The sequence below is a fragment of the Melanostigma gelatinosum genome (assembly GCF_949748355.1).
Source record: "Melanostigma gelatinosum genome assembly, chromosome: 14".
NCBI classification, from domain to species: domain Eukaryota; kingdom Metazoa; phylum Chordata; class Actinopteri; order Perciformes; family Zoarcidae; genus Melanostigma; species Melanostigma gelatinosum.
In genome coordinates this window covers 17,836,579-17,849,360 of record NC_136647.1, presented here as the reverse complement: position 1 = coordinate 17,849,360, position 12,782 = coordinate 17,836,579, and the positions used below count along the sequence as shown (strand labels likewise).

The window sequence follows — 12,782 nt, the reverse complement described above, 5'->3', positions numbered from 1 at the left end:
GCATATGTGCACACGTGCACGCAGATAGAGGAAGGGAGCGGGGAGAAGTTCTGTCCTATCAACTGGAAAATCAGTGAGGATGTGAAAGTGTGCAAGTCGGCGGCCCGTGACTTTTGCCACAGATGGGCTGATTCTCCCGAATGAGATCGAGAACAGCGCTCTCCAGCGCAGCTTAAAGTCGCACTACGGCTCTACAATGTGTCGAGGCTACAGTGGCAATGCTTTTAACCACACCGGTGTCACACCTCTATCTGCTGTGCGGTAGACCGTGCTACCAGACATATTTAAAGGCTGCTTTGCACGAGCTGTGAAGCTGCACCTTCTCATATATATATATATATATATATATATATATATATATATATATATATATATATATATATATATATATATATATATATATATATATATATATATATATATATATATATATTTATTTTTTATTTTTTATATATATATATATAATTGTATTTATTTATTTATTTATTGTTTGCCTCTGTGTTGTCAGTAAACTTCTTCACATTCAAATTAGAGAGTGGGTCAGACCCGGTGAGTGTTCCCCTGGTGCTCGCTCGCTGCAGATCATGAAGGAGTGCACGTTTGTCAAACGGCTCACACAGCTTAGGATCAGTGGTTTAGCTTGATTACCTCTTTTAAGGACTTGCATGTGCTCACTGTTCACAGCAGCGTTGCAGTTGGTGGGGGGGGGGGGGGGAGGGGCGAGCTGGCTCTGCTATTAGCAGAGCTCATTGCGAGCTATTGCGTAGTGTGACAGTAGTGACGATAAACCGACACACGTTTTTGAAAGGCTAAGTTAACAAAAAGACAAAAACTTTTATAATATCGTGCATCGACAAAGACAAGGAATTATGACGAGCTTAAAACAAAACCAGGAGGGCTGTCAATGAATATTCTAAGTTCGCATAGATGTATTTTATTAGTAAAAGAAAATCTGAATTTTGAGTATGAAAGTTAATATTTAGATTTATGAAAAAACTTCCATTAACACTAAAAGATGGGTGAGTTGTGCTTGCTATCTTCCGACTTACTTATGAAACATTAAAATACACGTTTAATATTGTGATATTTACTGCAAATGACATATATAAGATGTGTATGTGTATATATATATATATATATCATTATTTACGTTATTGAGGTTTTTGTGCAGTGAAATGCTGAGGCGTCATTATATATGATAACTCTTCATTTCAACTTAGATAGAAACAGTGCTTTCAACTCTGCACTTCTCTAAACAAAAGGAAAGACACTTGTATATAAGTGTGTGTGTGTGTGTGTGTGTGTGCAGGTGGTGTTGATTCACCAAAGATCAAAAGAGATGGTGACATACGCATCTTTGTGGCCCTCTTCCCTTACGATCCGGCCACTATGTCACCCAATCCTGACGCTGCCGAGGAGGAGCTGCCCTTCACTGAAGGACAGATCATCAAAGTACGTCCCCACACAGCTCCGACGCTACTGGAACCACCTCCACAATCATGCACATGAGCTCACATTAGGGGGGGCACATGGTTAGATATGCACACTGTAGATATTGGTTCTCCCATGAGTCATTTTGAACCCCCCCCCCCCCCCCCCCCCCCTGTAACTTTGATCTACTCCTCTCCGCAGGTTCATGGAGATAAAGACGCAGACGGGTTCTACCGCGGCGAGTGCGGCGGTCACCTGGGCTACGTGCCGTGTAACATGGTGTCTGAGATCCAGGTGGAGGACGAGGAGACCCGGCAGCAGCTTCTGCGGCAGGGCTTCTTGTCCACAGCGGCCTCCATGGAGAAGATAGGTAGGTGGAGCTGTCTGAACACGTGCCTGGAGGCAGATTTAGGACCAAATGACGAAACGGTGCGTTCCGTGTGAATCGTAATCACGTTGTGTGCCGTTACATGTGTGTTACAGTTGGAGGCGAGTACATCCTTTACCATAGGTGTGAATTGTAATGTTCCACTCGTTATGTATCCCCGCTGTTTGTGTTTAAAGTGGTAAGTGAAAAATAGCAGCGCAAGTGTTGCAGAATCCACACCTAAAATATCCATTTTTCATTTCCCTAGTCTTCAAATTGGCCAGCTGTGTAAAGTTGTCATATTTTTTGTCTGCAGTTAATCGGGGAAACAGCGAAAGCTTTTTTTCCCCCCAGATGAGAGGAGATGTAAACGCTCCCTCTGGCCTGTTGACCTGTTGATCCAGCAGGAAGCACAGAGAAAGCTCAGTTGAACTGAATCCAAAATGAATCCAAAACTTTCCCCCGTGGCATTCCTTTGTATGTTTTTAGTGCTTTTTGTTCACTCTTGTTGCTGTTAAGGAAAGCATAACCATCTATTCTCAGTCACTGACTTCGCTCTCAAGCAGGCGTCTAAAAAGAGAAAGAACTTAAGTCAAAGTGTTTGCCCGCGGCGAGTCGAGCAGCGAAATCAAGCTGACACTTTGCTTCTGTTTCCTGCTTTCTACCCAGAGAGCGGTGTAACTGATGGTTTAACCTTTTCACTTCCACTTGTTCTGTGTCTGCTGCTCACTGGTTGTCTTTGTTTAAATTGCTCTTCGCTGGCTTTTCATTGTCTACTTTTTGTCTGGTCTGCTTCTCTCAAATATTGCATCATTTTTTTATTATTTTTTTTTGGTTTTCCTTTCTAAAACCCCATAAAGGCTCTCGCACACACGCACAGCTTCCGCGTCGCCCGGTTCCACCGCCGAAACCGAGACGATCCAAGAAAGGTGTGTCTCGCTGCAGCTTGCGGCTTCCCACCTCCCTCCTTCACTCTCTGCTCTGGTTTGCTTCTCTTTCTGTCTCTTTCACTTTAGCTTTTTGCTCTTTCAGTTGCTGCTTCTCACTCAGCGACCAGGGGGGATTTCTTTAGGTCAGCTACTGTAGTTATGAAATCAGACCGCTTCCCAGCAGCCTGGCAGAGTACTAGCACTATGACAGCTCTCTACAGTGCTTCCATATTCTATAAGTAAGGCTTAGTGGGCCACTTTCCTTCTCAGGGCCACAGGCTCTTCAGAGTCATTGCATCTCTTCACAGGCTAACCTTTTTATGATTTTATTTTTTTCATCAATGTTAAAAAGCCACGTACATGAGTACTGAGTCAGTCCTGTCAGCTTTCATTGATATTCATGTAATACATTGCAGACAAAGCAGCAGAATGTGGCTGTTACGGTCGCACCGAATAGTCCAAAAACTCCAGAGAAGTCAAGATTTATTGAACATGACAAGTTCTAAACATTTTACAGCATATTTTTATTTTAATTGAATATTTGTTGGCGTTTAGCCTTTTAAAAACATTTTCCCTGTGCTCTAAAAACAGTTTGCTCTCCCGCCGGCCACCAGTTGGAGGCCCGCACCTGTATTAAAGTCTAGCAGCAATGTAACAGCACCATACACGATATTTATATATCCACAATAACAAAAACACTTTTATTAGTTTAATGACGACTTACATTCAAAGCTTTGTTCAAATGCCTCTATAGAAGCTTCGTATGTAAAGAACGACATTCGGTCCGGCACTAGTGGCAGTCTGATGCTTATTGCTAAAAGAAAGTCCTTTTGGCCGGTATTCTGCTCCGATATCACAACTGCATTGCATGATCACCTGGAGTTCTCCTGTTGAGCCATCCATCCCCTCTGATCTCCATCTGTGCCTTTTGTGTGACGACTGAGACTTGATACTGTAGGGTCGTTCTTTGGCCTGTGAGGTCTGGTGTCATTCTGTGATCGTGTCTATGCTCTCTTCCCGCACCTCGTCTTTTCCAGTGGAGTCTGCCGCACTCTGGGAGGAGAGCGTAGACTCCTCCAGCCAAGGTTTGTAGTGAGCACGTTGACTCCTCTGCATGTCGACCCTCTCTACGTCCACCGGAGGACCGCATGTGTTTACTTGGCGTTTCATGCATTTGCGTGCCATTTGTGACCTTCTTCCTTATCGGTTGGACTGCTGATAACGCCGGGGCTCACCTTCATTCATCCTGATTAGGGACTGTTTGATCATTTAGGGGGATACTGAAGAATTTTACCTTTTTTAAAGATCCTCAACAACAGACTTCTAAAAAAGAACGCACGTTCCTTGTGTTGGAAGGAATAATAGAAACAATATATTTGGTTTTTGAGAGCAGCATGAATTCAATTGCCAAATCGAATGTCTTCTTCTTGACACGTAGCCTCCTTTTTGTTCTACTTGGACTCTAGTTTCACATGTTTTTCTGTTTAAGTGACGAATGAGGACAACAACTTTGAACGTGCAGTATTGAAGGAGAACGCTGGAGATGGCAGCCGCTCAACGGATTGTAATGTAATCGCTCAACTCCTCACTCAATACTGGACCACGCTCAAATATTGGTGTCCAAATGAGTCACTCGGACACAAAAACATAAGAAGATATGACGCGAGTCCCTTCAATTTCTTCACGAACCCCCAGTCATGTCAAGCAGGCCCTTCTCCTAACTCCCCTTTTCATTTTACAGTTCAACGTGGCATCATATTAATCATTCCATCATTTCTGTTCTCTTCATTTCTTACAGCCCAAGGAGCTTTTCCAATGAAAATAAAAAAAATGCTAACTCTCACTCCTAATTCCTAATTTCCTTATTTCCATGTGTTTGACTGCAGTGGTGTGACTTTTCCTCAGCTTAGCATGACGCTGAGTGAGTCGGTCACGATGAGCTGCATGCTGATGAGCTGTTACTCCTCTAACTATCAGCATGTCCCCCCACCCCCACCCCCCCCGTTTGAATGACAGATCCCAGCCAGACTGCCCCCGCTGCAGCAGCTGTGGGGAACCCGGCCCCAGGAGCTCGCAGGATGGTCGCCATCTTTGATTACGATCCACGAGAGAGCTCCCCCAACACTGACATAGAGGTCAGACGTGCATAATGTCTTTTTGTTTACCCAGACTACGGCACATTACATGTGCTAGTTGTTGCTCATTATCTGCCTCCTTCTTTCATGACGGGATTCAGGCTGAGCTGACCTTCAGTGCCGGAGACGTCATCCATGTGTTTGGTGACATGGACGAAGATGGCTTCTTCTACGTAAGAGCAGGGCTGTATATAACTATTATTTTGCATTACTGATTCGTCGTTTGGTCTCAAAACATCAAAAACAATGAAAAGTGTTCATTATTTCTTAAAGCCCAATTTAACATCGTCGTATGTTTTGTTTAGTCCGATTAAAATCCAAAACTATTAGATTTGCTGTAATGTAAGACCCATGAAAATAACATTCTTACATTTATGAACCTGGACCCATCAACATTTTCGCTTGAAAAATGACTTGAATGATTAATCGATTATGGAAATATTTGTTGATTAAATGTCTGTTGATTGACGAATAGAAAATGACAGCGTATGGGTTCACAGTTGTTGAAAGGCGCCCTCGTGTCCTCCTTGTTCTTTCTTCAGGGGGACTTGAATGGACTCACCGGCTTGGTGCCCTCCAACTTCCTGCAGGCCGTCCCAGAGGACGCTCCAGCCACACCTCAGTCTGCTCAGCCCGGACCCGAACCCCGCAGAGAATCACAGGTGGCTTAGCACGTCTGTCCGCCGAGCATGCACTTCTGTGTTTGGAACCGTGGGCGATGCCTGCAGGCATACGTTACGCCTCGTTTTCACAAATCACTGACATTAAAAAGTTATTTTTGACTTCTTTTCTTTTCATGTATTTTCAGCGTCTGGTTGCTGTGATTTTCTGTTGCGTTTCTTTAATTTCTGCCCTGTCACATTTCTTTTGCCCCACTATTTCCTGCATGGCCTTTTGCAGAAGCAGAAACGAAGTGTACACTTCGAGACTTGATCGTAAGTGTTTTCAGATCGGACTCTAGCGGCTCAGTGATCACCACTAGTGTCCCCGTTTATGTCCTCTTCCCTCCACCTGTCGTCCTGCACCTGGTTTTAGTTCATCAAAACACGGGTCAAGAAGTTGAGATCTCACATCCACTGCCTCCTCCTCTGTGTGCGTCTGTCCTATCCTTGTATTTCCCTTTTGGTGTTAAACTTTCAACCCTAACTTAGCTTTAGATATTGTTTAATATGTTTGTTCTAAAAGTTCTGACTCTCTTCCTGAAGGGTCCCCGAACGACTTCTGCGGAGCCACAAGATCCTGAGCCCTCAACCCTAGAAGAGGCTTCTCCCCCCCAAACAGAAACTCCTTTCCCAGACCCAACAGAGCACACGGACCCGCCACCCAAACTGGCACCCACCGCGAGCCCCGCGTCAGACCCGGGCCCCGCTCCGGCCCCTGCTCCGGGTCCAGCAGCAGCGGAGGCCTGCTGCGCCCCTCTGGCCCCCCTTCCAGCAGACAGCCCGGCGCAGACGGACCGCTCTGCGCCGGTCAAGAAGAAGAAAGGCTTTTTCTCCAAAGGCAAGAAGCTGTTCAAAAAGCTGGGATCCAGCAAGAAAGATTGAGTCGGTACATCTGACTCAGAACACCCGCGTCACATTGAAAGCACTTTTTCTATCGTCACAGTCGCTCTCGGTTGGTAGCCGGTGCGGTTCGGGGCCATCGGATCTAATAACCGATGCGTCAACCGTCAGTAATTATACATTTGCCTTAGAGTACTGCTAGCAGCTGGTAAATATTGGAGTGCATCGACGCCCTGCTTCCAGCATCACACTAGCATGTCGAAGTGCATGTTGAAGTGTGCAAACGCAAATATATTCTCTAAATACTACCTAATAAGCATTTGCAAAAGGTTCAACTCGGCAGGCTTCGATGCTTGATGTAACACACTCGGTTGTCTCTTCACGGATCGGTTCTATTTCGAACAGCTGGATACAGAACGGTGTGGAACAGCAGCTCAGACATTAGCTCTAATGTTCATGTACTGGTGCCACTTTATTTATTTGAAGCAAATGAACAGCAGCAGCAGTCTGTCTCTTCCTCCGTGTGACTGAAGAATGCACTGTCCGTCCCGATCGGATGTATTTTAAATACCCGTCTGCTCGTCCCCCTCACCTGTGTTTCTCTCGTCTTTCAGTATTTATACAGTACTTTGTACAGAACGTGTTATTTATTTGGTGTCCGACTCGTGCCCTCACCATCACCGCATCGCATGAAGTGACGTCCGGGCAGGAGGCTTAGTCATGTTAGAGCGGTCAGAGACGGTAGTTTAGATCTAACTAGTTGTGGGGCTTTGAGGTTAACAGTAGAGATTGTTTATTGAAGGTAAAGATTGTGAAGGGTTGAACTTCTTTGATGTGTGTGTCCGTGTGTGTCCACTGATGAGACTGAAAACAAGATGCCTTTGTCAGACACTAACACAGTCACACTTGGCCTAAATGTTGCATGCTTCATATTTCTGTCTGAGAGAGAGAGAAAGAGAAAGCATGACGTAGTATCTGGCGATCAGTAGGCTCCTGTTAGCTAGTAGCGCTGCATCTAATGATTGTCATTGAGTCTTTATTGATTAATGGTTTGACCTGTAAAACATGCAGGATGTCATGGAGGGTCTTGTTTTCTCCCACCAACTGTTCAAAACCCAAAGAAAATCAGTTTATTATTATGTAAGACGAGGGAACAAAAGGAAATTCTCACATTTGAGAACCTTAAATCCATCAGATATTTGCTGTTTTTTCTGAAATGATTATTGGTTATCAAAATAATCCGTTTTCTCTCCATCGACTAATCCAGAGGTTTTCAAAGTCGGACAGTGTGCCCCACCCCCCTTGGTCAAAATCAAGACAACTGCTACAGCCTAAAAGATTAGTTTGATTTTATTATGATTATGTGTCTGTGGATTGATAGAGGAGACTGTTGGGGTTCCAAAAATATACTACCCACATTCTGAGCCTTAGAACTGTCAAAGAAGTATTGAAAAAGTTCATTCTCATGGCTTGCTCTAACATTTTGAACTACATTTCCCATGATTCTCGGGGCTTCAGGGGATGTAAACATGTAGAATGTTTCCACTGGGTTCAGCTGTGGACCGTTTGAAGACCTCCGGACTAATTGATTAATCGATAGCAGCGCATGCTCATTAACACTCCAGAACCACAATACTGAAAGTATTCCTTGATTCATTAGATATGCAGATGAGAGTGAAGCCGTGTCCTGAGCACTGCTGACGTTAATAACATGCACTCTATCAGCTTTTGGGATTCATTACGGTTTGAACGTAGCATGTGGGAACAACACTCGCTCGGATTTAATGTCGCTACTGTGATAAGTTGTATCTTTTCTTTTGCCTCCATGTTTGAGTTTATTGAAGTGTGTGTGTGTGTGTGTGTGTGTGTGTGTGTGTGAGAGAGAGAGAGCATTGAGTCAGACAGGCTTAACAGCGTCGAGCGCGGCATTTATTGTGTCCACACATTTGCATCATCAAATTTGGTCGAAGTTTGGTTGAAGCTAAATAATAGAACTTTAGCAATATCGCGCATTGTGCTCTGCAATACTGGAACAAAACATGGACGCATCATGGTGTGAGACAGCTTCACTGGCATTAAGATGTAGTACAAGAATTCAGTGTGTGTGTGTGTGTGTGTGTGTGTGTGTGTGTGTGTGTGTGTGTGTGTGTGTGTGTGTGTGTGTGTGTGTGTGTGTGTGTGTGTGTGTGTGTGTGGGACCAGGCCTTATTGCTGAGCGTGTTGGTCCGTGACAACACGTCCAGTGGTTCTGATTGGGTCTGCTATCTGTTCGGTAACTTCTCAGGTTTTCACTTGTAGTTTCTCATCGATGCCGAGCCGCCCGTTGACTCTGGCTGTCAGAAGCTGCAGAAATATGCCAAAATCGTAGGTGCTTTGCCCGTTACCATAGCGACGAGAGGCCGAGCATCCGGCAGCGGTGAGGTCGGGGGGTTCAGTGGGCTAATCCGGGTCGAAGCGCAGAGCGTCGTCCTTTTATAGGTCAGACCTGATTTCACCCCTGTTGTTGGCGGAGGCACACCTAACGACACATTTGTTTCTTTGATGTCATGAATGTTTTAATTATTTGTACATGAAGACATAAAGGCAGCACGACGATGCCAAGAGCCAGAGGGAGGAGGGCGGATCCACAAAGACACTTTAGATGTGAGATAGCCGGGCCAGAGGAAGACTGGGGCTGTGCTGTGTGTTTTCTTCTTTTTTTTTTAAAGAGGGTCGGATGCTCAAAAGTTGCCGAAATGTACAGCGAATATTTGTACTGCTCTTGTATTTGACGGCCTTCAAATACACAAGTATTCCTCCAGCTGCTTCTGTGGTGAGTTAGGACCTAGAGCCCCGTAGGTAGTGTGTTAGTCTGTCATATTTAGCCTTACGAGCAGACCTGGTTTAGTCTCATTATGTTGTTTACAGGATGTTCATTGACTGCATGCATACCAATGTCGTACCCATGTTCAGCCTTATTTATGTTACTGTCATATTCATGTGTTTCCAGGGCCGACTTGTCGACGCAGTGGAAAATACGCTGTGTGTATATAATGAACAGTGTTGGGACTTGTGGTATATTTTCATACAGCGCGGGAAACCTTTTCTTTTTCTCTCTTGTCTTCCCTGAGCGTGCATTCATTGTTTCTAAGTGGAAGATTTACCTTTTTATATATTAATGTTTTTATTACCCTTTTGGAAGCTCATGTGTAAATATTTTTGTTAATATTGTTTTTCAGAATTATTATAATTTCTTTTTTTTTAGTTTGCATGTCCAGACATTGTGGATGGAGGAAGAGTAAGTGAAGATGTAGCTACACGGAGGACTCGTTGACTTGAAACTGTGGTGGTTTTCTTTCGATATGGATCTTTTTACAGGAATAAAGTATATTTTCACAGAAAACACCAGAGTGTGTGACGCATGTGGTGTTCCTGGGAAACAGAAGTCGACACGAGGCCCTTTTTTTATTTTTATCTTTATTGCATTATCACACAGATTACATGTCCATGATTATCTCATTTTGCTGTTTTGTGTTTCCAGGACAGTTGAAACGGGTGAATTATAAAATGGAGGACAGGGTTTGCGAGCTTCGCTCCGCGCCGCGCGCCGCCCATGTGAACCGACCGGGCCAACACTCTGAGCGACGCGTAGCTTCGTGAGACGAAGCAGCTTCCTCTTTTCTGACTTCCTGCGCGGGGCTCCACGCGGCCGGGCCTCTCATCTCTCCCCTGAAGCCAACAGTACACTCATCCATAAAGTAGGAAACACTACACTGTGGCGATGAGTTTAGTAGTGCTTTCTACTTTATGGATGACTGCACTGTACGTCTGCTGCTCCGTCGTCCGTCTTCTCTTCTTCTGCACCTGCGTCTGCAGCTGCACACACACACACACACACACACACCAACCGCCCACGCCCAGACCCACACTCTGACACCAAACTGAAACCTCTCGGCTCAACGCTCCAACAGCCCTCGCTTTAATGTCGAACCAGAAAAACGCACACTTCCTGTTTTCCCTCGAAACATTCGCATGCATGGTGGTTGTTTTCTTTTCACAGTGTTCAAATCTAAACGAAGGCCTGTTGTGCGTGACAAAAAATCATCCCAAACACCCCACCGTGTTCCCTCCAGCTGCCTCCTCGGTGCGGAACGGCCTGCCAGAGGAAGCGCTATCTTCAGGAAGCCATTTTGGCAGGCGTGAGTAAGCTTTTTCTGCCCGATCACTTTGTGCGTTCAGAAGTCTTTTGAAATGACGACAGACATTCGTTAACAGTTCAGAAACAAATTGGAGCGAATGAAAAGATCCAGCAGATCCACTGAACACTTCAACAAATACATAATATAACTGTAGCAAAACTAAAAAAAGAGCGTTCCGTTTTAAGTACAATGTTTTTTATTCCTCATGGACTTCTGAATAGAGGTCGCTTGAGGAAAGGTTCAAAAGAAATGAGTTGACGACGTTAAACATCTTTCATTATCTGACGGATAAAAAGCATTTTCTTCTTCTCTTCTTTGACACAAATAGTTTGAGCGTTAAATACACGGCGGCGTCCAAGCATACGTTACCTCCGACCTCCATTTCTCTTCTGCAGTTTCAAGTGGCGACGGTCCGGGCAGCCTCTCTCGGGGGGTGTCTTCTGTCTGTCGGTCCGAGGAGCAGATGAAGAAGAAGAAGAAGTCGTCGTCTCCTTTTGAAGCCTCCACAACCACGTGATGCAACCACAGGAAGAGGTCTAACAGTCACAGCCGCTCTCCTTCTCCACTTCCGTCTCAGCGCTCTGCCTTCTGCAGGCGCCGTTTCAAAATGCTGACGGCCACTAAGGAGAGCATGTTCCTCAGCACAGTGACACAAACTTGAATGGGAAACGGGATGGTGTCAACATTAAAACACTGTTCTTTCTGAGTACAAACACTAAAAACATCTTTTAATCATTTCCTTTCGCTTAATTAACTTCAAATCGAATCCTTTTCGAGGCCCAAGCTCAGTTTTTTTTTGGTGCCGGCGAGCGATGATGTCATTGTTACTCGTGTGGGCATTCTGTAGCTTGGTGCAGTTCTGTCCACACCGCAGTGCCACGTGAAGTTGGGTAATGGAGCCATAATGAAGCTGAGGGCCATTACGACACGCACTGGTGTGGACATATCTGTAGCTTTCCCATCAGGTGGATGTGACCTATTTCCAGCTCGTTTCACGTTAAACTCACCGATGAGCTGACTTCCCTTCGCTATGAATGGCAAAGTCCTCCAAGAAACGTTTCTGTCAGATGATTTTATCATGGATGACATGCATTAGTTCTGTTTGGCGGAAGCGAGGCCCTCCAGCTCAGATGGTGTAAAACGATAGGAGCTACCAGACGAGCGTTGTCAACTATATTTCAGTTTGTTGCTATTTCAGGTGAAATCAGTTGTGAAACACCAAAGCACACCGTTAAAGGAGAGGGTGAGCTGCTCTAGTTCCTCCTGTCCTTAAATCCTTTTTACATTTCAGATCCTTCAATTTGAAAGCATGTTTCTGTGTGAAAGAGCACTGAGAGGATCTCTTTGTCCCAAGTTACAGACGCACTTGAACATTGTTTAAAGTGCCTTGTTTGCTGGTTGAGGCGACATTTCCGTCACTCACTCACTACCAGCAGCACCTTGTTGGTAATCTGTTTGATTTCAAAAGTGAAAGGCGGCCGGTTTCAGTTCCTTGTAAATGTCCAACTGTAACCGGGGGGGGGGGGGGTTCTCACAATGCTAACCTGGGGAGGGGGTTCAGTGGAGGGGCCTGTGCTGCATGTACAGATAAAATGCACCTTTTCACAACCTTAACGGATTCTCTCACTTCTTTTTGCTGCTCTTGTCGTGTGCAGTCTGATCTGGGTCACCAGAAGCCTGCTCCCTGTGTGCACTTGTTAACGCTCCAAATGAGTCTTTTAGATTTGCAAATCGGCTGCTCATATGAACTCAAAGTGTTGGTCAGCTAACACGTTTGTCCCTTCCACTTTTCCTCTTCACAGCAGCAGCTTGTTATTTTCACTCTATAGCTGTCACATATAAGTAAAAACAGTGCAATATTCCTCTGTGAATTGTGATGGAATAGAAGAATAAAGTAGCAGGAAATGGAAATACTCAAGCAGAGTACCTCAGAATGATACTTAAGCACGATACCTGGGTACATGTACGAGTTTACTTTCCACCCCTGCATGTCAGCTCGGTGCGTGCCGGGTTCAGACGCCTTCTCACATCGTTTCCCTTTGAGGATTTGAAACCTGGGTGAGTATAGAAAGACCTTTGACGGCTGTAACTGCATTGCCATTAAGTGCGTTCCTGTTCGGGAGGTCATGTAGGTTAATGTCTGAGAGGAAGAAGAGCGGATGTCATTCTGACATCTAAAACCTGAAATCCTACAGAATGTACATGTGTTGGTGTCCATCACACGCGACAGAGGCTTTGGA

At 45.0% G+C, this 12,782-nt stretch overlaps 1 protein-coding gene across 1 annotated transcript in view; it reads left to right on the top strand.

Annotated features, from left to right (window-relative positions):
- The window catches only part of tspoap1 (TSPO associated protein 1), a gene marked incomplete at its 5' end in the record, with an annotated part of 60,125 nt that extends 51,571 nt beyond the window's left edge, over positions 1-8,554 (top strand). Inside the window, 8 exons of the mRNA XM_079283145.1 lie at positions 1,310-1,452; positions 1,633-1,801; positions 2,659-2,727; positions 3,765-3,812; positions 4,744-4,862; positions 4,964-5,035; positions 5,405-5,524; positions 6,068-8,554. Coding sequence (XP_079139271.1) covers positions 1,310-1,452; positions 1,633-1,801; positions 2,659-2,727; positions 3,765-3,812; positions 4,744-4,862; positions 4,964-5,035; positions 5,405-5,524; positions 6,068-6,406 — 1,079 coding nt within the window. The 3' untranslated portion in view covers positions 6,407-8,554. The remainder of the gene's footprint in view (positions 1-1,309; positions 1,453-1,632; positions 1,802-2,658; positions 2,728-3,764; positions 3,813-4,743; positions 4,863-4,963; positions 5,036-5,404; positions 5,525-6,067) is intronic.
- Positions 8,555-12,782: the final 4,228 nt, after the last annotated feature.